The 22,300-nt window shown below is 42.0% G+C and overlaps 1 protein-coding gene across 1 annotated transcript; it reads right to left on the reverse strand.

The window, feature by feature from the left end:
* Nucleotides 1–868: 868 nt before the first annotated feature.
* On the reverse strand, nucleotides 869–20,459 carry CSE1L (chromosome segregation 1 like). Its single transcript, XM_041478477.1, has 25 exons — nucleotides 20,270–20,459; nucleotides 18,817–18,912; nucleotides 18,087–18,229; nucleotides 16,992–17,093; nucleotides 16,437–16,582; nucleotides 16,029–16,119; nucleotides 15,661–15,768; nucleotides 14,677–14,769; nucleotides 13,282–13,449; nucleotides 13,059–13,188; nucleotides 12,321–12,386; nucleotides 10,590–10,792; nucleotides 9,847–9,931; nucleotides 9,061–9,122; nucleotides 8,233–8,369; nucleotides 7,968–8,071; nucleotides 7,252–7,349; nucleotides 6,217–6,367; nucleotides 5,531–5,739; nucleotides 4,929–5,026; nucleotides 4,637–4,722; nucleotides 3,541–3,622; nucleotides 2,961–3,107; nucleotides 1,929–2,160; nucleotides 869–1,395 (listed from the first exon to the last, which is right to left on the reverse strand). The coding sequence occupies exons 1-25, from the start codon at nucleotides 20,343–20,345 to the stop codon at nucleotides 1,306–1,308; spliced, it is 3,003 nt and encodes a 1,000-aa protein (XP_041334411.1). The 5' UTR covers nucleotides 20,346–20,459; the 3' UTR covers nucleotides 869–1,305.
* Between the last annotated feature and the right edge of the window lie 1,841 nt (nucleotides 20,460–22,300).

Here is a 22,300-nt window from a genome sequence, read left to right on the forward strand (position 1 = left end):
AGCGCGGATGGCCATTTAACCAAAATGTCACGTTCCTTCGCACGCGAAAGGCGCACAAGTAATGCCGGGAGTCACAGCGCCGCCGGAGCCCGCGCACACACCCGGCCCAGCAGGCGCCGCCAGCCCCGGTCACAGCTGCACACAGCTGGACACACACACAGCTGCACACACACAGCTGCACACACACACAGCTGGATACAGCTGGACACAGCTGGCTGGAGCACACCCAGGGCGCTCCGGGCCTCGAGCTGTGCGGGTGAAGCCCGGCCGGGGCCCCGGTGCCCGAGCACACACGGGCACAGCAGGCAGCTGCTCGCCCCGGGAGCCGGCAGCAGCAGCGGCAGCGGCAGAAACAGCACCCGCAGAGCACACACGGGCACAGCAGGCAGCTGCTCGCCCCGGGAGCCGGCAACAGCAGCGGCAGCAGCAGAAACAGCACCCGCAGCGGCAGCAGAAACAGCAGCGGCAGCAGAAGCAGCAGCGGCAGCCGAGGCGCTGCCCTCGGGGCTCCAGGCCCCAGAGCTCCTCAGTTCCGTTCTCAGGAGACGCGGAGAGCACCCGCCTGACACCTCCCGGGTCACGGCTCTGAGCAGGAAAACCGCGCCTGGAGCCTGATCCCTGCTGCGGGGCACACAGCTGCCCTGGTGTTCCACAGCCCCTGTGCCTCCTGCTGAGCAGCCAGAGTGGCAACAGCTCTGCTCTTCTCCCACAGTGTCAGAGGTGCTCTGTACGATCCTACAATGCACCTAAACTGTTATGGAAAGAAAAACCTCACAGTCCCACTATTCCACATGCTATCCTACGTGTAAAACATCTTTTTTTAAAACAACTATATTCTTCTGAAAGAGTAAGAGCACAGTGACAGGCATTTTAAACAAGTACTTCTTATTTATTCACAATTCAGATAAAGTTTAAGGAAAGACAAAAGAAATACAAAGGACAACATTAAAATGAAAAGGAATTTTAGTGACTGAAGTGAGTTTCTACAGCCAGGGCTCTCCACACGTTTCCAAGTATTATCCAAACACTGCAGATGCAGATTTCAAATCAAGCCCGTAACAAACCGCTATGACTATTCCCTTTGAAATTAAACTGGGAATGGAAGTTAGCCACCTTTATCTGTGAGTACACAAACCATCAAATTCTTCAGTTTCAGCTTAAAGCCACACCTATCTTTTACAAGATGGAATCTGCAATACAATTTCAAGCAGCTTTTTCGTTTTGTCCGAGCTCTGCTATAGCAAAGTCAGCGTCGATGTTCTGCACAACAAACCAGCTTCTGATCTTGCTGTGGAGTCCTGCAGCTCAGAGCAGACTCACGCTGGCAGCCTGGAGGTATCCCTGGAGATACTGCAAGGCTTCTGCGTTCAGGCTGGTGCTCAGCATGGACAGAACCTGAGGCACAGGGGAGCAGAGGTGTCAGTGGGTGAAACACGAGCCCCTGCTGCACAGGGCCAGGCACAGAGCAGCAGTTACCCAGGGGAAAGCAGCAGGCAGTCTCTGCTTACCCAAATTCTGGGGAAAACAAACAGGCTATGGCCTACAAGAGTTAACTGTACACTCACCCTGTCTAGTTTTGTATGAGCTGCCTGAATTCAACAAGTGCATGCAACCAACCAAACTCGAGACACATATTAGTTATAGACCATCAAGTGTGTAAATTTTCTTTTTTAAAATGGCATATTTAAACTTGTTGCAAAATTATGTGCTGTGAAAATAAAGCCTTTCTAAGGCTCCTAAGGAAAAACCTTACAAAAGCTGTATTTCAGTGAAGAATAAAACAGCACGATCTCGCATTCTAGTTATGACCTACTTCATTTTGCTGATTATCCAAAGAGATTTTATTATTAGCAAAGGGAGCCATTCTCACGAAGGTGTTCCTTCTCTGCAGAATGCAGCATCACCATGCAAGTGCACAAGTCACCTACCCTGCCTGGGCACGCTGTGGACAGTTTGTGGAGAGACTGTGCCAGATGGATTCTAGGATTGTTCACCATCTGACCTACAGGATCGTGTTCCTTCTTCCCAGCAAAGGCTAGCTGGGAGAATGCAGTCTGGTAGCCTGGAGTATCCTCTATGTCAATGAAGTGCTCCTCGTCAGGGATCGTGTCATCCTCAGGCAACTCAAAGAGGCCAATGAGGGCCTGCAGCAAAGGAATCCTGGCAGCAAGGGGGAGGGCAGAAGTGCAGAGCTTAGAATACGTTAGGACAGGCTGTGGTTTACAAGAACACTCAGGTTATTTGGAACCCCTTAGACTTTAGCCTTTGCAGGTACTGGCTTGGCTACTGAAATTGTAAATGCCCAAGGTATGCTGGAGCAGAACTGCGGGTCTGAATATTTTACAGGCATAACTCCTACCAACAGCATGAGCAGTGTATGTATTTACAGGTCAAACTGGCATGAAACATACCTAAAAAGAGAAATCATTTTCCAAATCACAACTTTCCTCTGAGTACTTTAAAATCAAAGTTCTAGTTGGGGATCTAGTCTGGGATCCAGTGATTGTCACCAAATTCAAACTACCAGGCATGCTGGACTGGTTGACAATCAAACTCCCCTGGTAGCTTTCCCCAAAATTCCACTCTCATGCTGAGATATTAGTTTCTCTGCCAGTTTATGAATATGCTCAGATCTCCTGACCAGAACAGCTGTAAGTCAAAATTGAACCTAGCTTTTCAGAAAGAATACAAAGCAGTGTATTTCCCTAAATGGATTTCCTAAAATGTATTTCCCTATTTTCCCTAAAGGTCCAGCTAGCCAAATCCATGCTATCTCCATCAAGAACATCTCAAACCAGTTCTGTCACCCTCTCTGAAAATACAGTTTAATTTGCTGAAAAACAGGAGCAGGATGAGGAGATCACAGTGGAGTTTCCAACAAGAATGTATTTTGGTCTGAGCTCCATTTTCAGTAACTCCAACAGCCTCACTAGCACAGCCTGAAGAAGTGTGGTACCTACCACAGTTTGGTGTACTCAGTGTCCATCATGGGAGGACATTCTGTTAATATTTTTGTAATGCCAACAGCACAGATTTTCTTTTCAACTTGTCCAGACACTTTCTGGATTTCAGGAATTATGATTTTCTCCAACACCATTCCAAACATCCTATGGTGGCATTGAGAGAAAAAGTATTAGAAAGCCTCATTAGCCTTATGGTGACAAAAGAGAACCAGAAACAGTATGAGTCACTAGGGAACAAACAACCAGATAATTTGTTAAGATGCTGCCCTGTTGCAGTAGACATTTGCACATACAAACTTTTCACAAAGGATAATGACTAAAAACATCAGTCTTTCCTTTTTATAATCTTCTTAAATTAGAAACTTGAACTATCAGTGAGGAACTGTGGTCAGAAATTCAGAAAAAAAGAAGACTTTCTAGACAAATAAATGAACCACACTGAGAGAAACTTTGGCCAGTCAAATAATTAGTGATTGTAGTTTGACAGTCTAGCTAAACAGACAACTCTTTCTTACTTCAATAGATAAAAATAACACAGCCATATTAAATACAACCCAGACAAACAAAACATACTAACTTTGGCTGTATGCTGTCAAATATTTCTTGCAGAGCTAATGCCCCATATCTTACACAATACAAGTTAATGAAGACCAGGAAACCTGTAACAAAAAAAAAGTCAAAGTAAAATTTAAGGTGAAAACAAAAGAATAGCTTTAGAGTCAGCAGCAAACTACATTCCAAGTTTTTCAAGGGGATAGAAATGGCAGTCTATGTGTGTTCAGTTTAAATGAAGTACTTGAACATGCTGCCTTGAAATTTGCATAAAAACTGATCTTTTCACATACCACAACACAAAAACAAGACAAGTTATTCCTTTTTCCCCTTACAGCAGTTATAAAAAGGCATTAGAAAAGCCATTTGCAATTTTTTTTCAGATCAGGAACCAAAGAAACTCTTCCAAAAACTCTACTTTTGGCAGAAAACTCCACACAATGCAGACTCTGAGGTGAGGTATGAACCCCCACAGGTCCAGTATATTAAAAGCACCACTTCAACTTTATTTGTGGAAGACCATTATAAGCAACTTTATCATTCCTGTTCCTATCAGGTGGCATTAACCAGATTTTATAGGGCTAAGTAATGGACACTGCATAATTTGGGTAGCAATAGTATCATTAAAATAATTTAATAACTACGACAATCTTCTCATGACAGCATGAATAACCAGAATATGTACTGCAATAACCTGTCACAGCTTTGCCAGTTTAACATCAAACCTTACCAGTAAGTTTAGTCATACTGAGACCAAAGTGACACAAGCATGGGGTATTTCAGAGCACTAACACACAACTACAGTGACTACAGCACGTGTGCTCAGTATTGCTGTGCTGCACCAGAGGGGAAGTTTGCTGCTCTGGCTTGGAGAGTAAATGGAGACATTTTCAATAATGACATCATACACTAGGAAGGGAAGAGAAATATGCAAGTCTTGTTCATTATTTTAACTCCATTCCCTCAATTTCATGAAGTAAGTGTCACCTGCTATGGTGACTGCCCCATGCACCCCTCTTGATGACATTTGCAGCCATCCTGGGAGTCACGCCGTCCCTCGGTCCGCGTGTCCTGGCAGCTGCACCTCTGAACTGCTGCTGCCACTAGAGCAAGGAACTTACTTTTGATAAATTTTGTTGTTTTGGAATTCTGAAGTCTTTGGAATAGCAGAATGAAGATCTGTTTCCTGTACTGGTCAACTGATTCACTGGAAATTTAAAAGGAAAATTATTCAATTCACACTAGGATTTTACTGATGTCACTTCAAAGAAAACATATATAGAATTGTTCAAATCTATCTGGCTGAAAAATGTGATGTTTTCAGTTGTTAAAAATCAGCATTTGGCATGCTCATACACTTCATAATTAAAGTTACAGAAGACAGCTTTAAATGTAATTTCAGCTCATACTCACGGAGGCATATGCTCAATGATACTGTTTAGAAGATAGAACCCTTGGTGATCATTAGCTTTAGAGGCAATCAACTTCTGGAACACACCTAACAATCCAGGCTGCAAGAAAAGCAGATATAAAATCCTAGACAACAATTCCTCATATGTGACCCTCCCAGAAAACTGACCATTACCATCTAAGGCATACACCAAGGCAAAAGCCTTGCTAACATAAGCCAGGATTCAGTTTTTATGGTTCAGGCCAAGGAAGACACATTTTGACTTCTCACTCACTCTTCTCAAGACTGTTCTGAACAGAATCTGAGAGTTCTCATTATGCACATGTTTAACATGAGGCAAACAAGACAGGAAAACTGTGGAAACTCACCTGCTTGCAAGAACTAAGAGCAGGAATTTTTCATCTCAGCTGATAAAAGCACAATAGCCTAGAATTCATCCTATCCACGTAACAGAAAAGCACCCAAAAAGCTACATTCAGAGTATAGTCTCTCTTTGTATGTAAGCACCGAACTCTGCACAAGTCCAGCTGTTTGCTGGAGCTGCTCACAGGGTGCAGCCCCAGACCACCACGTGTGCAGGCCAGCCCCGTGACCCCCGACTCACGATTTTGTCGGCGGCAGCGCTGGCGATGGTGCTGGCGCCCCGCTCCAGGTAAGCCTGCAGGAGCCTGACCAGGGGGGGAATGTTTCCTGTCCTTTCCCAGAGAACTGGCTGGAGCAGATGGGGAAACAATGCCATGTAAGATGATGGGATTTCATTTTTATGCATTTCTAGAAGTAGTGACATCACTTGAAACACATAGGGAATGAACTCTGGAAGAGAAACGAAGACATTACAAAGTCAGACAACATGGTCACTGTCAGTTCCCAGAAACTACATCTCTATGGACTGAACCCATAATTTTGATATTATCACAAAGATTCCAATAAATAAAGCTCTGAAGAAACGTGTGTAATTATTCCAAAAATTAGCAAGCATTGCATCTATACACTTTCTATTTCCTCTACCCGTTAATGTTTCAGAACATAAAAAAACAAACTACTAGAAAAGGGGCAATAGAATTAAGAATAATATGAAGAGGCTTTGGAGTAGTGATTGCTAGATATTTTAAGAATGCAATTTAAAATAAGTTGAATGGTGTTGACGTATGGAACAATCTAAACACTTTCAGACTGTGAAAATGTTGTTTCTCCCCTTGAATTTGCTGTGCTACAAAAAGCCTGCCATAAGGTAAATCCTAGAAGCCAGCCCCAGAGGAGAGAGCACAGGCACTCACTGACTGTCCTTACCTTGCACATCATTCTGCAGGATCTCTGTGAACACCAGGAACAAAGCCTCCTCAAAGCTCCCCACTGCCTCTGGGTTTGCCTTGCACGTTATCCTGATCGACAAGCAGATTGACTCAAACATATAATGGTTAAAGTGAGGTTTGCTGGGATTCTGAAAACAAGTTATAAATAGATAAATCAACCCAAACTTGCACACCAGTCACTTATTTTGCTAAATATATTTTTTATTTCAACTGAAGACTAAATAAAGTAGCATACTGGACTAGGGACACTTGTAACTTATGTATTAATATACATAAGTTGCTTACGAAATTAATTCCATGGATAAAAGCAAACATAAAGACCTCTAAGGCATAAAGGAGAGGGTTTTCTTTTTGTAGCAAGTGTTTTTTAGAAGCTCTATATAAACTACCAAACAGAAGAAAAACCAGAAAAAGATTATTTTCCCATCTTTCAAGTGTCCAGTCAATTCTCTGTTGAATACTCCTTATAAGCTGCAGCTGAGTTTAAACTACAGAGAAATAGTTTTCTGGACAATCAATGAAGGTATTCTAAGGCATTCCCTATTTGTAAATGGTTAAGAATTTGGTATGTCTAAATAAAAAACTAAGAGAATTTTACCCACCTAACGCAGAAGGGTAATTTATTTAATTCAATCCCACATTTCAATGCAAATTATTATTGGCTTCAGAAGTTTCATGGGCAAAGAATACAGGAGTTGTGATAAAACCAATTATTGTACTGGTGGCCTCTGCACAAGCAAGCATTTACACTACAACAAACTAGCATTACAGAAAGAGCTGTGTGCTGCTCTTCATATGCTGCTTCTAAATTTCAGATGAGAGCAGGAAGAATGATCTGAGAATATGTTCTGAAAGGAAGGCAGTACCTCACTGGAATGCTGTTTCAAATTAGTTGCATCAGGAAATACTGAACTATTTCGAGTATTCTAACAGAACACCACTAACAAGACATAAGTCCTCAGCAAGAGCGCTCTGAAAGGTAAAAGGTGACCCTTTTGCTCTGTTTCTTTACCTTACTGACAGCCAGCAGTTTCTGTGTGAGCTGTGTGATGACAGAAGGGATGTATGGAATTATGGACTCCTGCAGCAGAGAAAAACTCCTCATGATGGCTGCAAATAAATAGAAAATTTCAGCTTCTGAAGACAAAATACACTTTTGCCACTCAACATCTGCCTAAATCCTTTACCTTTTACTGTTAAAATCGGATCCCAAGGAATTAGGTACAGAGCAAGGAGTACCTGCTGCAAGAACATTCCATCTATAATCATAACAAAGCATAAAACAAAGCCTCCTTATTCTCATTCTGGAGATGAACACAGGAGATCAAGTAACCTTACAAAGGCCACCACATGTCCTGGGCAAGTCTCAGATCTCAGCATCCCCTTAGCCATGATCAGATCTATCCTTTCACTAGCCAGGGCCACATGTCCTCCCCATGACCAGATCTTCTCATGCTGAGATCTTCCCCTGACACTGTCCAGGGAGCTGTCCTCACTGCAAGACTACCATTTGAGAAATAACTTAGTACCATTATGTTTAGTGTTTCTCTTTGGTACCATAAGTTTTGTTGAAGATGACTTGACATAGCCTGATAAGTAACTGCAGACTCTTCAACACATTTGCATAAAAAAGGTTTTGCAAATAAAATGTCAGGAACCTGTAACTGTAAGCCTTTACCTCAAGTTAACCAAGTTATTCTTATATTGCAGGACTCATTAGGCATTTACCTTTCATAATGTATTCATTCTCAGAGGAGCCAGGAAGTGTCAGAGCTTTGAAAAGGTTTGTTAGCAGCACTTCTACAAACGGTGCCATTTCTGCAGCTGTAATGCTGTTAAGTGAAACACAGCTCTTTAATGATGAAAGAGAGTCAGAAACTTCAAGCCTTATACAATACCATAATATATGACACAAAGGATTCCCTACAGGTATTTCTCATCCTTAATACACAAAATCTATTAGCAATGAATTTATTTCTGCTTGAAAACTTACAGGGTAGCATTATTTGTCCCTCTCATGGTAAACAGTCTTTCAAGAGCATGGGCTGCATAGGTATGGACCACAATACTTTCTGCTTGGAGATGATTGATTAAGAGAGGAATAGACACCAGTAGTTGTTCTTTTGGTACCTACAAAAGTATAGCAACAAATCATAAGTATGTTAAAAAATACAGATGGTTCAGCTCTGGAGCACAGCCAAGCTCATCAGTGACACGCCTGGCAGAGGGAGGTGTCTTGGGAGGCTCCTCCACATCTGAACAACCAGCAGGTACCTACTCCTGCCACGGCTGGCAGTAAGTGCAGATAACTCTAATGTGTATTTCCCTCTCCATTTTACTTTGTCTTAATAGGTAATTAAAAATATCAAGGTTTAAAAAAATATCACAGGTATTTAATAAGAAATTAATAAAGGTAATCTAAATATAGAATAACATGCAACATACTTTCTCACCCTATCTCATGAATCAGAAAAGATAAAGGACAAAACTGCTGTACTCTGTAACAACTACTGCAATGATGCAAACAGCCAAGGGTATTTGGACTAACACTGACTTGGAAACGTCTGAATGTGTCACAGAATTAAGCAGCTAAGATATTCAGTGTTCCCACAGCATATGGACAGCATATAGACTACATGTTAATTGGATATTTATAACAATATCATTTACTTTCTAAACTAAAAATTCAGTATGAAGTGTTGTATGTGACTGACAAACACCTGCTGAGTTAGCATATGGCCAAGTGTGATAAATTAGGCTTGGCAAGTATAAAGTAACAACCTACAATATGTTTTTCCATAAGAGTGAAAGAAAAACTTACTTGGTTTCTAAAAATCATGATATATTTGATACCATCTGCTTTTAGCACAGGGAATTCATTCACTGAAATAGAAAAATATGCAAACTTCGTTGATACTCCTCATACAAATGTGATTTCTGAACATGTACTGTATATACAAGTGACACTTGACACTACGTAATCATTTTCCCTGTAGAAAATAATACAGACAATGTTTTTCTACATTTCTTAGTTGCTGCACTTTCATATGGGCACTGTTAGAATATCAGTTTTAGGGACAAATCACATCCCAGCACCATTAAAAGTACAGTCCAGCTCAGATGAAATTTCATCTTCTGGTTTCAATTTCAGCAGCCTTCAATTACACATTTCGAGACAAGCCACTATGCTTCAGCTGTAGTGAGATAATTGTTAAAGTATAAAATAAACCACGTGCTTTAAACCTAGACTCATCAATAGGGTCTCAGTATTTTAACTTCTCAGGGTTTTGTAGAGCACAGAGGTTTACCATAAGGTCTCAAATACAGAAATCAAATTACTTTGATTCAACAAGTTTAATATATGTATCAGGACATGTATACACATGCCCTGATCTTTCAGAGAGCAGGTGGTAAGGTGGCAATCCACCTTGCTCTAGGAGCTCCTTCACTGCTGGCCAAACAAAAAAGAATGACTCTGTGCCAGGTGTTAAGAGCCCATCTCAGAGATTCTGCTGATAAAGGAGTGCCTGAGACTTCACAAACAATGGCTGCTGTCAAGGTTATGATACATTACAAAAATACCCTATCAAAATTAACATTCACATACCAGTAGCAGACTTTAAGTCAGGTTGAATGTGATTCACAAAGAATTCTGTCAGATTAACGAGTTCATTGGCCTGTGTTATGCCATGCTGGAAGAAGCAAAAAACAACTCTTATTTTTATATGCTGACATAAAAGCTGCTAGTTTTCTTACTAATTTTTAAAAATTACTATTAGTTTTCTCTTACAAAAAATGTAACCTCTTTTTAAACCAGGATTTTTAGATTGAGATTTTTCAATGAAGTGTTATAAATTAGTCTATATTTACCATTGAATAGCATAGAAAAAGACACAAACTTTGCAGTTTCCCAAATGCTACCAGACTGGCTCCCGTTACACATCACTAACCAGTGTACACCTGGCTTCAGGAAAAGACTGAGAACCTTCAGCAAAACTGCATCAAATGATGTACCTATTTTACTATGTTTGCCTCAAATCTGTCTTGCAAAGACACTGAGATTTGAACTGTAGCAGCATGTAAAATCTCTAGTAGTACTTCTAAACTTGTTCCATAGGACATTTGATCCAATGCTCCTGTTTCCAAACACAGGTTAGCCCAGCTGTGCTTTTTCAGGGTCTCCAGCCTACCAGCAAGTAGGATCTTATAAAGGGCAGCTTTTCATCTCATCACCATGAGCTAGTACACACAGTTACTCCCTTCCTGAAGCAGCTTAAACGAACAGCAGGCCTCATCTGCACTGTAACACCTGAATGCAGACAGATTACCATGAATAAAACGAACAAGTACCTTCTGTGTCTGAGCTTTGGATGCCAAAGATGTTACAAGGTAAATCGCTGCATCTTTGTGCTTCCAGTTAGCAGATGGATTCTTTGCATATTCTTGCAGCATAGAATTAACATATCCAGAAAAAATCCCCGTCACAGGTCCTTCAAAAAATTTGCACAAGCCTCTGACCAGATCACAAGCTGCTCTGCGCCTGGTGTCAATATCTGCATGAGAACCAAAGATTCTTAGGATACGAGAAAGCAGACAGCTTTTCATATTAATAAACAAAATAATCAAAACAGTAACAGCTTCTCAAGTTACAGCCACACCCCATGTTAATTACTGCAACCCTCCACACTGCTGTGTGAGAACACCTGTAAGCCTTTTACTTAGTGTCACAACCGGACTAACTGTATGCCAAGGAGAAGGGACACCTGCCCGAGCAGTGGCAGCAGGCATGCAGGGGGGCTGGCACTGGCTGGACATTGTGCACCCAAAGGAACTGGCTGTGCTGGGAGGGAGCTCATTTCCACCCCAGAGGCCCATTTGGTGCCGTGTTTTGTACCAATGGCTAAAGCTGCCAGGAACACCCAGGGTCTGGCTGCTGCTGAAGAGCACTGTCACAGCGTCAGGGCCTCCTCTTCCTCCTTTGCCTTCCTAGCAAGTAGCTTGGGGCATGCAAGATGCTGGGAGGGGACAACCTGGGCAGCTAATCCAAACTGACCAGCAGGATATTCCATGCTGTATGACATGCTCAACAACAAAAACTGAGGCGGGGGTCTGGAGGAAGTAGCCATTGCTCAGGGACAGGCTGGGCAAAAGTCTCCCTGTGGGCAATGGTGAGTCACTAACTTCTCTCCCCTTTCCTTACTCTTTCTTCCACTTAAACTGTCTTTTCCATGAATCTTCTCACTTTCACCCCTCCCACTCTTGCCCCCATCAGATTGCAGCAGGCTGGAGCACAAGCCAGCTGCTGGCTCACCACACCTGACAGTACATTTTTGTGAAAAACTTCACACATACCAAAAATGCAGCCAATCCTGGATAAGAATGATGTTTTCTTGAAAAAAGTTCAAAAATGTTTCTTCCAATTTTCTCCTCCACTGCAAGCATACAGTAATTTCCTCTATCTATTAGGAAATGCCATCACTTCCCAAGTGTCTGCCAGTGAACTGCTGGTGGGGCAGCCCTGTCACAGAGCCTGGTTTGGCTCCCTGGGGCTCTGGCCTGGCTGCAGAGCACAGCTTCCCCCAGCACTCCAGCAGCTGGGCTGGCACAGCCGTGTCCCAGGGCAGGCACTGCTCTGAACACATGCCACATCCCAGCCTGGCTGCTGGCCAGCTGGCCTGAGCACAGTTTGTGTGCAAACCCCAGGCAGAATTTCAACCTCAGCATCAAGAGTCTCTCCCTGTTACTTAAAACTCCACACACAGGAACTAAATACACAACTGGCTACTACTCAGCATTGACTTACAGGCTGTATTTGCTGAAATGAGAATGCAGGCAGTGCAGAAGACATACCAATCCAATTAAGGAAATGCCTTATAAAAACATTGTTCAAACCAGAAAGACACTGTGACAAGCATGTCGTGACAGTAGGCTTGATCACAGACTGGGTAACATCCAGCTGGGGGTGGTGTGTGGAAACCTTCTCAATTTCAAAATAAAGTTATAAAAGCTTCAGTAAATTGCTTCAGCTCTTTAGAGCTGTATTTAAAGACCGAGTATTCTTAGTATAAATCTGTGGATTACCAGATCCTTCCAAATCCCTTCTTATATACTCTTCAGAATTATCTTCAAATGCTTCTTCATCAGCCGCTGGAAATACAAAATACATGGAAGTTGAAGTAGTGAAGTCTCTGGTTTTTATAGTAAAAGGATGTATCATTATCAACTTGCTATTTTTCAAACACCTTTCTATAACATTAATTAAGAAGAAATATCCAACCAGACTAGTCTGTTTAGCTTCTGTCCCACAAATTAGTCTTTCATACCCATGGGCTGATGTATTGATTCCAAGAAAAACCTCAACAAATATTCAACACCAGGTGTATTTGAAGAGGCTTTCAGAGTCATAGACTTAAGAGAGAAAAGCTTCTTAACACTGCAATATATTTTCACTGCATTTTAAATATAGGATCAGTACGAGCATCAAAACCTGGAGAACTAAACACTTCAATTTGGTAGGCCTGATATTCCTGCCTATTTAGGCTCCTTGAATTACTCAGATACTCACTTTAATTGTAGAAATTTATTGGTGGCACATGACCTAGACTTCCTCCACTGTGATTTCAACATGAAAAGTTAGTTTTATTCATACAACTCTACAAAGCCCACAGGACAGCAATCTGCTGCAGAAACTTGGGTTTGAATCTAGCACTAAGGTACACAAGAGAGAATCCTCAATTCTTAGTCCTGCAAAGCAACATGTCGTGATAATTAGTTAAGATTTTTGTTGTGTTTTTCAAAATTTAAGTCTCAAAAAGTTACCTCTAAATTCCATGTTGGGAACAATAACTTTTTCACAGATGCTTGTCAATGTATTCTGGTCCTCAAACAGATGCTTGTAATGTGGTCTCTCACAAACTGAGGCCAGAAACTGGATCGCATTACTGACCAGCTACAGCACACAGACAGAAGGTAAAGCTTTAGCATGACTGATCCATTTGTGATTTATTATTAAACTTGACAAGATCAGATTTTAGCAACTCACCAAGTCATACTTCACTTCCTGGCCAGTTGTGACTAACAGATTCCAGATTGCTGTTACAAAACGTGGCAGGTAGGGCTGGAATTCTTCATCATATTTTTGAGCATATAAAGCAGCATTATCACAAATTTGTGATTTCAAGAGCTCCAGCAACCCAGCTTCCTCTTCATCCTCACATAAAACAAAACTAAGAACTTAAACATCCAAACTTCAACACTACTTTAACATTAGAAGTATCAATGTATTTACGTTAAGTATTTATATCACCATTTTACCATGTCCTAAACGGGTGAAAGAAATCCCTCTCATTGTGCCTAGAACTACTGTATTTTGCTGATCTGTACCCAAACTGCTTTTCAAGTTAGAAATCATAACTACATTTCATATCAAGTACTACGTACTTGAAAACAGACACAGTAATTCACACAAAATTAATTTACAAATGTAATACAAAAAAGACAACACAAGGCATTGAAAAATACACTTAGAAGCCACTACATCATGATTCCTTAATTGGAGTAGTTGTAGAAGTTCCTCCCCTTTCCCAGATCACAGATGTTCGTGGAACCACAATGTGAACTGGGAAATTGAACTGGAATTAAAAAAAACAACTCAACCAAACACCACCCCAGTTCTGTCTGCCCCTCTTCCCTCCACCCCCACCTTCCAGCTTTACTGCCTGTCCCAGCTCAGCTGCACGAGTGCTTGTGCTGGGAGCAGCCCACAGACACAAGACAAAAGAGCAGCAAAGCTTCCTTTAGCAGAAGGGTAACTAGAGCACAACAAACACTTAATATGCCTCCCTATGTCGTCAAGAAATTTATAGAGTTGTTTTGGCTCCATCAAGTGGCAAACTACTGTGCTGTGATGACAGAAGACATCAGCACTTAAAATGCAGAAAACATGCACAAAAGTAGCTGGAGCTTTGCTGACCTGGTATCAGCTTTCACCAGTGAAATTACTGATTCTTTAACTAGACCAAGACAGCAAATACTGAAGTACTTAAGAGATGTCCTGCCCTCTGTGTTCAATTGTTTCAAGTTCTTTAAGATACCCTGCTTTCTAGAACCAGCTGACAGATACAGAAAACCTGAGCCCTGTGATGCTCATGGTCAGGTTACTTCAGCAGCTGTTCTTGAAAGAATCAACTCAGTGATGAGTATTGGTAACTTGATTTCTGTGCACAGCTGGGTATACCTGTAACTGTCATATGACTTGAAGAACTGAACCTCAAATTTCTTAGACAGCAGAGCAACTTCTCTTAAATTCCATTTTCTTGAAGTCATTCTACTGCTTTGTTCGCCCCACAAAGAACCACTGCATTGCTCAGAATTAGACCTAAGCTGTCAGACCACCCTCTCCCCTAGATGCAAACCAGGTGGTTTATGCAGTACTTACATCAGTCTGCAAGAGTTTATTATCTAAAGTTAAAAGGCTATGAAAGTTTGTCATCCATGTTTCCATGTTATCTTCAAAAAACTCAGGAAGATCCTGTGAAAGAAAAGCATATATCTACATTTTAATTTCTGACTGCACTGCTTAGATAACATACCTACACTGGAAGTAGTGCATTCACCTTATAATCTACTGAGGGACAGTAACCTGTGGAAAACAATCTTCAAATTGAAACAGTGCCCCTTCCTCCTCCCAAACAAAAACTGCTCTGGCAGGGCCCTGAAGTACAACTAGTTCCAAATAAACTAGCTGCTTAGACTCTAAACAGCTCACATTTTTATAATGAATGAGACTTATCACCTCTCATTCTCAGAACAAGAGAGCACAAGCCTTTTTTAACTCCTTGTTCCTGTGCCCCCTATGGAAGAGCAGCCCAAGGAATCCAGGCACAATCACACTTCACAGACTTGCGTTCACGTTGAGACACTAAATAAATGTCACCTCAGCAAGGGAGCTTTTTACCATTTCCCACAGAGCACACTTACTAATGTCCAAAATGTAGATCTGATTCCAAACCCAGACAACCCACAGTGCTCCCAGAACTGCTGCTCCTGCAGTGCCACAGGGCTGCACGTGATGGACTCTCACCTACGAGACCCAGCTCCTGTCAGTACAGGCACCTTTACAAAGGGGCACAGTGAACAGAAACTCAGGCACTGGACTCCTGCCTTTCCCAGCTCCTACTCAGAGGCCCCATACAACACCTCCTTGAAGCAGTGCCAGCTCAGACTCTCTTCAGCTTGTGTTTACAAAGGGCCAAGCCAATGTCTTGAATAAGCCTTCCTTACTGTGCTTTTACTTCAGCAGACACGCTGGTGATTTTTCTTTTTGCCATAAAGCATGGCCTTAAAGGCTGCCTCAAATGATTTCTATAGTACCAGCTTCTTCAGAACAAAGCAAAACTATCCCAAGAACAAGGAGATTCACCTGAAAATTTAAACTGTAGAACAGCTTCGCAATTAGAATGAGAGAAGAAAAGAGAACCTTCAGGGCACTGGCATCATTTGCATGCGTGCTGCAAAGTTCAATAGTTGCCTAGAAAAAGATGCAAGACTGTCAAGTACAAAACCCACACCAACAAAAACTATTGAAAAGTGTCACGAACATTTTTTTAAACCAGAAAATAGGGTTATTTTTCATCCTCTTATCAGTCTTGTTAGGTCTCACTCCATGCCTTGAATTTGAACCCCTTTAAGGGTTTTGAACAACAATTATTGAGTTTTAATTTTACAGGTATCCATAGCAAGCAATTTAGAACATGAAACTTCTTTTAGAAATGACTCAACAAGAAATACCTTAAAGAGATTTGTCAAGGGTAAAGCAAAGGCATCAAGAACAAGTTTGATCTCTGTCCATAATTCATTTGACTTAAATTCATGGCGGTACCTGACAAGTAAGAGAGAAATACATGAAAGGTAGAATAGTCTTCTAGTTATTACTAAATAGTGTTCATTTATTACTAAATTAACTCACACAGAATTTTGTCTTGTGCTGAACATTGGAAAAATACTGTTAAATGAACAAGAACTAAACAACGTGGTTCAAAACCACGCAAGGTGTACAATTTGATAACTACTTAAAAGGCGTATGTAGAAGTCACAACTATAGGCTTTTGTAAATGTCCAAAATGAAGTCTAACAGTAAAACGTGCCAGCTGAACAGAACTTTTGCCATCCATACACAAAATCCCCTATTTGCAGTACCTTTTAAACAAGGAGTGGGCAGTGCGCAGAACCCCGTTGATGACGTGGAAGTCTCCGCTCTGAAAGCGATTCACCATTTCTGTCAGCAGGTCTGGCCACTTCTGAGGGAAGTCTTCCCGCCCAATAATACTGATGGCATCACTTAACTGCAAAGGAAACAGAGCCATCACTGACAGAACAGCATACAGCAGCTGTGCCAGATGCTGCCAACATCCCAGAAAATCCTGGTTATCCTTGCCCGATTCAAAAATCACTGGATTAAATATCTACTACTTTCCACACAAATACAAAAATCTCACCTTAAGCTTACACAGTCTCACTGTCCAGAATTGCTGTTTAACTGCCTAATATTAGAACTTAGCTATAAGATTACACAGTAATCATCTTAAAAAAATGTTAAAGTACGTAGAAATACCTGTAACAATATCCTCAAAGTTATTTGGATCAGGTTGATCTGACAGATAAGGGAACTGAGCTCTGACAATAACCATAGACACAAGACATGTTTAGAATATTCCCAAAGTTTCATGGACACAACCAGGAATGACATATTACCTGCTTCTGAATTTGTTCTGGGCTGCTAAGCATCAAGGGCACTATGTTGGCTTTAATGGCTATTCTGTCCGATTCACATATTTTGTTTGGTTCATCCTCAACCTAAAATAAAAACAATAATTAAGTTATAGGCATATCAGTATTCTCCAGGCAATGAGAGATGATCAGCATTTCAGAGACCAACTGTTTATACTGATTTATGTAACTATTAAAATGCTGAAGAACCTAAGAAGCAAACCTGTTAGAGACACTGCCTTCAATGAATCTGGAACAGCAGTATCTGAAAAAAGCTGAAAGAAATAATGTCCTTCTGTAAAACTTTGAAGAAATTTTTTTCTCTTCCCTAAGGGTAACTTTTCAGGTCAGCAATTGAGCAGCAGTGAAGGTGGGTGCACATGGCAATGAAGTCCCCACATGTAACCAAGTGTCCTCTTCCACCACACCAAACAGCACCTCTGCCAAGCCCACAAACTGATTTTGTGAGAGCTGTCTCGAGCCATCCTTTCCAGAGACTGTACAAGAAGGTGCAGGTTACACAATCAAACCCCAACATTGACTTTAAGTTATCTAACCAGTTCAAAACACCAATCAGCTCCAAGTCCAGCCAGCCAGCAGTGCCAAGTAGTAAAAAACTGCAAAGCTGCTACTAAAGAAATAAAATAATGAGGTGGCTTGTCCCAACCAGTGACTGCAGTGTCAGTACATTATCTGTGATGACAGCACTGCAGTTCAGAGACCTAGAAATCATCCAGCAATTAAAAGAGAAAAGCACCTCCAGGGAGACACTCAATCTTGAGATACCTTAAACCTGGTAGCACTACTCTTCTCACACCCCTTTTACCATCTTTCCACACATTTAAATCAAAAGTTAGCAATTTTAAAAGTTCAAGATATGCTTATCTATACCATCAGTCACTAATGGGGTTCCCCCGGGCTCAGTACTGATTAATATCTTTACTGATGACCTGGATGAGAGGATCAAGGGCTCCCTCAGCAGGTTCACAGATGACTCTGAGTTGGGTGGGATGTGGATCTGCTTATTGCACCTTAAAAGGATGATTAGTTCTTAGCACACTTCCTCACTAGAATACCTACAATTCTCCAGTTCCTTTTAATGTAATTCTTGAACGTTACAGACGCACAAACTTTGATGACATTTTCCTGTGATTTCTCCAGCAGCGTTAAGAGTAACAGTGGATAGTTCTGGCTTCCTTCCACAGATTCAAGGAACTTTTCCGCTGTAAGGGAATACACTGCGGTTAGCAAGAGCTCAACTGCTTTCTCTGATGGGAATCCTACAATCTCAAGTGTCTGTTTAAAATACCCAACACAAACACTTCCCAGAGCTTCACAGGAACATGTCTGACAAAAGCTATCTCAGCTCCTTTGCTCCCCAGCTCCTCACCACTCCTGCTGTCAACAACAGCTCTGGATCCCCAGCAGGATGGGGAAATGCTGCCTCCTCACCCTTGGAAAAGCCAGAACCCCAGAGAAGTAAATCGTCACTTGTTGGGAACAGCAGCACTGTTTTAAACAACAACAGTGCAAAAAATCCAAAAAACAAAAGCAAACAAACAAAAAAAACCCAGAACAACAACAAAAAAAAAGAGCAAGAATACAGAAAAATAAAATCACAAAAAGCAGATAAAATTATTCCTATTTATATCCACCCTTCATTAGTTTTTTGGGGGTTTCGCTTTAAAAGGATACTGAGAACTTCTGTAAAGAGGTTATTGCATAAATATCCACTGATGTTTGCTACACAGAGACAGGAGGGACAAAAAGAAACAGAACTTTATTGTTCTCAATCATGAGAATCACTTACCTGGACGCCTTACAGCAGGATCTGGATCTAGTGTTTTCTTTAGATATTCAGTTAAAGTTTGTAAGTTGGCATCACTGAGCTCCATTTTGGCAGAACCTGAAACCCACAAGTAGTTTTGTTACAACCAGAGATCAGAAAATCTATCCTAAAGCTGCCCATCTAAAACCAGACCCCACAGAAGCACCAGCAGCTCTCTGGACAACACCTCACAAGCACAGCCCCAGGCACAGCAAACATCCCACTCCTCAACAGGTCACTGCTAGCGTGGCAGACGGACCCCAAACTCCAGAAAAGGCTTACACATCCTGCAGACATGAACCAGGTACAGCCAAAAGGTGATCTCTTGCCCTTTCAGTACAACAGGAACTTGGTTCTGCTTTTGTTCTGCCAGCCCCAGAAACTGCTCCTGACTGAAATAGCTCAACAGTCCTGCCCTACATAATTGTAAACAAAACAATTCAAAGTGTATTGAAGAGTCAGGGCTTTTTCAAAAAATCAAACCCTCCTTATTAAAGAAAAATCTCAAAAGAAAATACTCTTTTTATAAAGAGACAAAAGATTGTGCAAAGCCACTTAGTTTATCCTCCCTGTAAAATTAGTTCAGACTACGGTGGGAGCTAATTTAAATGCAATACTTTTTACAGAGTAACTCTGCAATAAGTCCATATTGCTCCTCTCTAGTAATCCTCCCACACATATTCTTATCTGGACCACAGTTATATATTTACTTGACAGTCTGCACTGGAATAATAAAAATTACAGCAATACTATGACAGTAAGATGTGCTTTAATGGAGATGTTCCTCTGGACATCATCATCATCAATCCTGCCCATCCTTCCCAGCACCAGCAGCACAGTTCACTCCCCATAAAGGTTATGAGGAAGCAAATGTTTCCATTTTTCCTCTGGAGTTTCTGTTTAGTACAAGTGACTGAAATTTACCCGTCCTGCTTTGGAGTTGTTTCTTGCTGATCACCAGTGCAATAAACAGTTCTGTATAAGCATGCTTGCAAAGGCAGTGAGTTCTAATGACACAATTTTTATGTCAGTTATGGCATCTATATAATTTTAAAAGACAGCAGCAGTATCCTCTTAAAATAAATGAATGTTAATAAGCAAATCAGATCCTAACATATTTTGCAAGAAGTAAAAATCTATCTGAACAGTCCTCTCCCATGTTTCCCTGTGCTTTTGGCTTTACTTGTCCATAGTCTTGTTCACCAATTCACATCCACCAACATATTTTGACCTGTTACTACATATGCTTATTTCCTTCTCTTCCTCTAGCTCTTCATGTTTGTTTTCCAGTATGAAAAACACTGGTGGTACTTTAGCTGGAGTGCTATGATGCTTTGTGTTGGGTTGTAGCATGTCTGCAGAAAAGGCCCCAAAAAACCCACAAAGCGTGCTTAATACATCACCGACTTTAGTCAAATTAACGCAGACCACTTACTGAGAGGAAACCCAAACCTAGCAGAGCGCGGCCGTGCCCCTGGGGCTGGGACCGGGAAGAGCTTCCACAGCTGCATCCCCTCACGCAGCACGGAGCGAGCACCTCCCAGCGCCGGAGAACCTTCAGGACCCAGGGCGGGTGGGGAAAACCATCCCGGCCGCGCTGAGGATCCCCGGGGGCATTTCCCGCCTCCCCAAAGCGCGGGCCTGGGGCAGCAGCGCCGGGGCGGGACCGGGCCCGCGTCCCCGCCGCTCCCGCGAACCGCGGGGCAAGGCCGCGCCGGAGCAGCCCGGGACCGGCCCCGCGCCCTCCCGCGGCCCGCCGGGCCGTGCACCCGCGGAAGGGTCGGGGCGGCTCCGTCCGTCCCGGCGCCGGACCGCGCCTGCTCCGCTCGTGCAGCCTCCTGCGGCGGCCCTGCAGAGCGGCGCCCGGGCCGGGCCGGGCCGGGCCGGGCCGGGCCGTGAGGGGGCGGCAGGGCCGGCGCCGGGCGAGATCCCGAGCGGCCCCAGAGCCCTCACACTAACTTGGCCCCCTTCCCCCGCTGCAGCCTGGACTGGCAGCTGCCTCAGAAAAAAACCAAAAAAAAAAAAAAAAAAAAAAAAAAAAAAAAAAAAAAAAAAACACAACAACAACAAAAAAAAGAGCAAGAATATAGAAAAATAAAATCACAAAAAGCAGATAAAATTATTCCTATTTATATCCACCCTTCATTAGTTTTTTGGGGGTTTCGCTTTAAAAGGATACTGAGAACTTCTGTAAAGAGGTTATTGCATAAATATCCACTGATGTTTGCTACACAGAGACAGGAGGGACAAAAAGAAACAGAACTTTATTGTTCTCAATCATGAGAATCACTTACCTGGACGCCTTACAGCAGGATCTGGATCTAGTGTTTTCTTTAGATATTCAGTTAAAGTTTGTAAGTTGGCATCACTGAGCTCCATTTTGGCAGAACCTGAAACCCACAAGTAGTTTTGTTACAACCAGAGATCAGAAAATCTATCCTAAAGCTGCCCATCTAAAACCAGACCCCACAGAAGCACCAGCAGCTCTCTGGACAACACCTCACAAGCACAGCCCCAGGCACAGCAAACATCCCACTCCTCAACAGGTCACTGCTAGCGTGGCAGACGGACCCCAAACTCCAGAAAAGGCTTACACATCCTGCAGACATGAACCAGGTACAGCCAAAAGGTGATCTCTTGCCCTTTCAGTACAACAGGAACTTGGTTCTGCTTTTGTTCTGCCAGCCCCAGAAACTGCTCCTGACTGAAATAGCTCAACAGTCCTGCCCTACATAATTGTAAACAAAACAATTCAAAGTGTATTGAAGAGTCAGGGCTTTTTCAAAAAATCAAATCCTCCTTATTAAAGAAAAATCTCAAAAGAAAATACTCTTTTTATAAAGAGACAAAAGATTGTGCAAAGCCACTTAGTTTATCCTCCCTGTAAAATTAGTTCAGACTACGGTGGGAGCTAATTTAAATGCAATACTTTTTACAGAGTAACTCTGCAATAAGTCCATATTGCTCCTCTCTAGTAATCCTCCCACACATATTCTTATCTGGACCACAGTTATATATTTACTTGACAGTCTGCACTGGAATAATAAAAATTACAGCAATACTATGACAGTAAGATGTGCTTTAATGGAGATGTTCCTCTGGACATCATCATCATCAATCCTGCCCATCCTTCCCAGCACCAGCAGCACAGTTCACTCCCCATAAAGGTTATGAGGAAGCAAATGTTTCCATTTTTCCTCTGGAGTTTCTGTTTAGTACAAGTGACTGAAATTTACCCGTCCTGCTTTGGAGTTGTTTCTTGCTGATCACCAGTGCAATAAACAGTTCTGTATAAGCATGCTTGCAAAGGCAGTGAGTTCTAATGACACAATTTTTATGTCAGTTATGGCATCTATATAATTTTAAAAGACAGCAGCAGTATCCTCTTAAAATAAATGAATGTTAATAAGCAAATCAGATCCTAACATATTTTGCAAGAAGTAAAAATCTATCTGAACAGTCCTCT

Source organism: Pyrgilauda ruficollis, unplaced genomic scaffold, assembly GCF_017590135.1.
Source record: "Pyrgilauda ruficollis isolate IOZ18807 unplaced genomic scaffold, ASM1759013v1 scaffold45, whole genome shotgun sequence".
Taxonomy (NCBI): domain Eukaryota; kingdom Metazoa; phylum Chordata; class Aves; order Passeriformes; family Passeridae; genus Pyrgilauda; species Pyrgilauda ruficollis.

Excerpts from the sequence above, each read along its gene's own strand:
- CSE1L (XM_041478477.1), bottom strand. The coding sequence starts at position 20,345 with ATGCAGCTGTGGAAGCTCTTCCCGGTCCCAGCCCCAGGGGCACGGCCG. Across the intron at positions 18,230-18,816 it reads TCCTGCTGTAAGGCGTCCAG|CGGAAAAGTTCCTTGAATCT; the intron begins GTAAGTGATTCT and ends ATTCCCTTACAG. Across the intron at positions 16,583-16,991 it reads CAGAACAAATTCAGAAGCAG|TTAAGTGATGCCATCAGTAT; the intron begins GTAATATGTCAT and ends TTTCCTTTGCAG.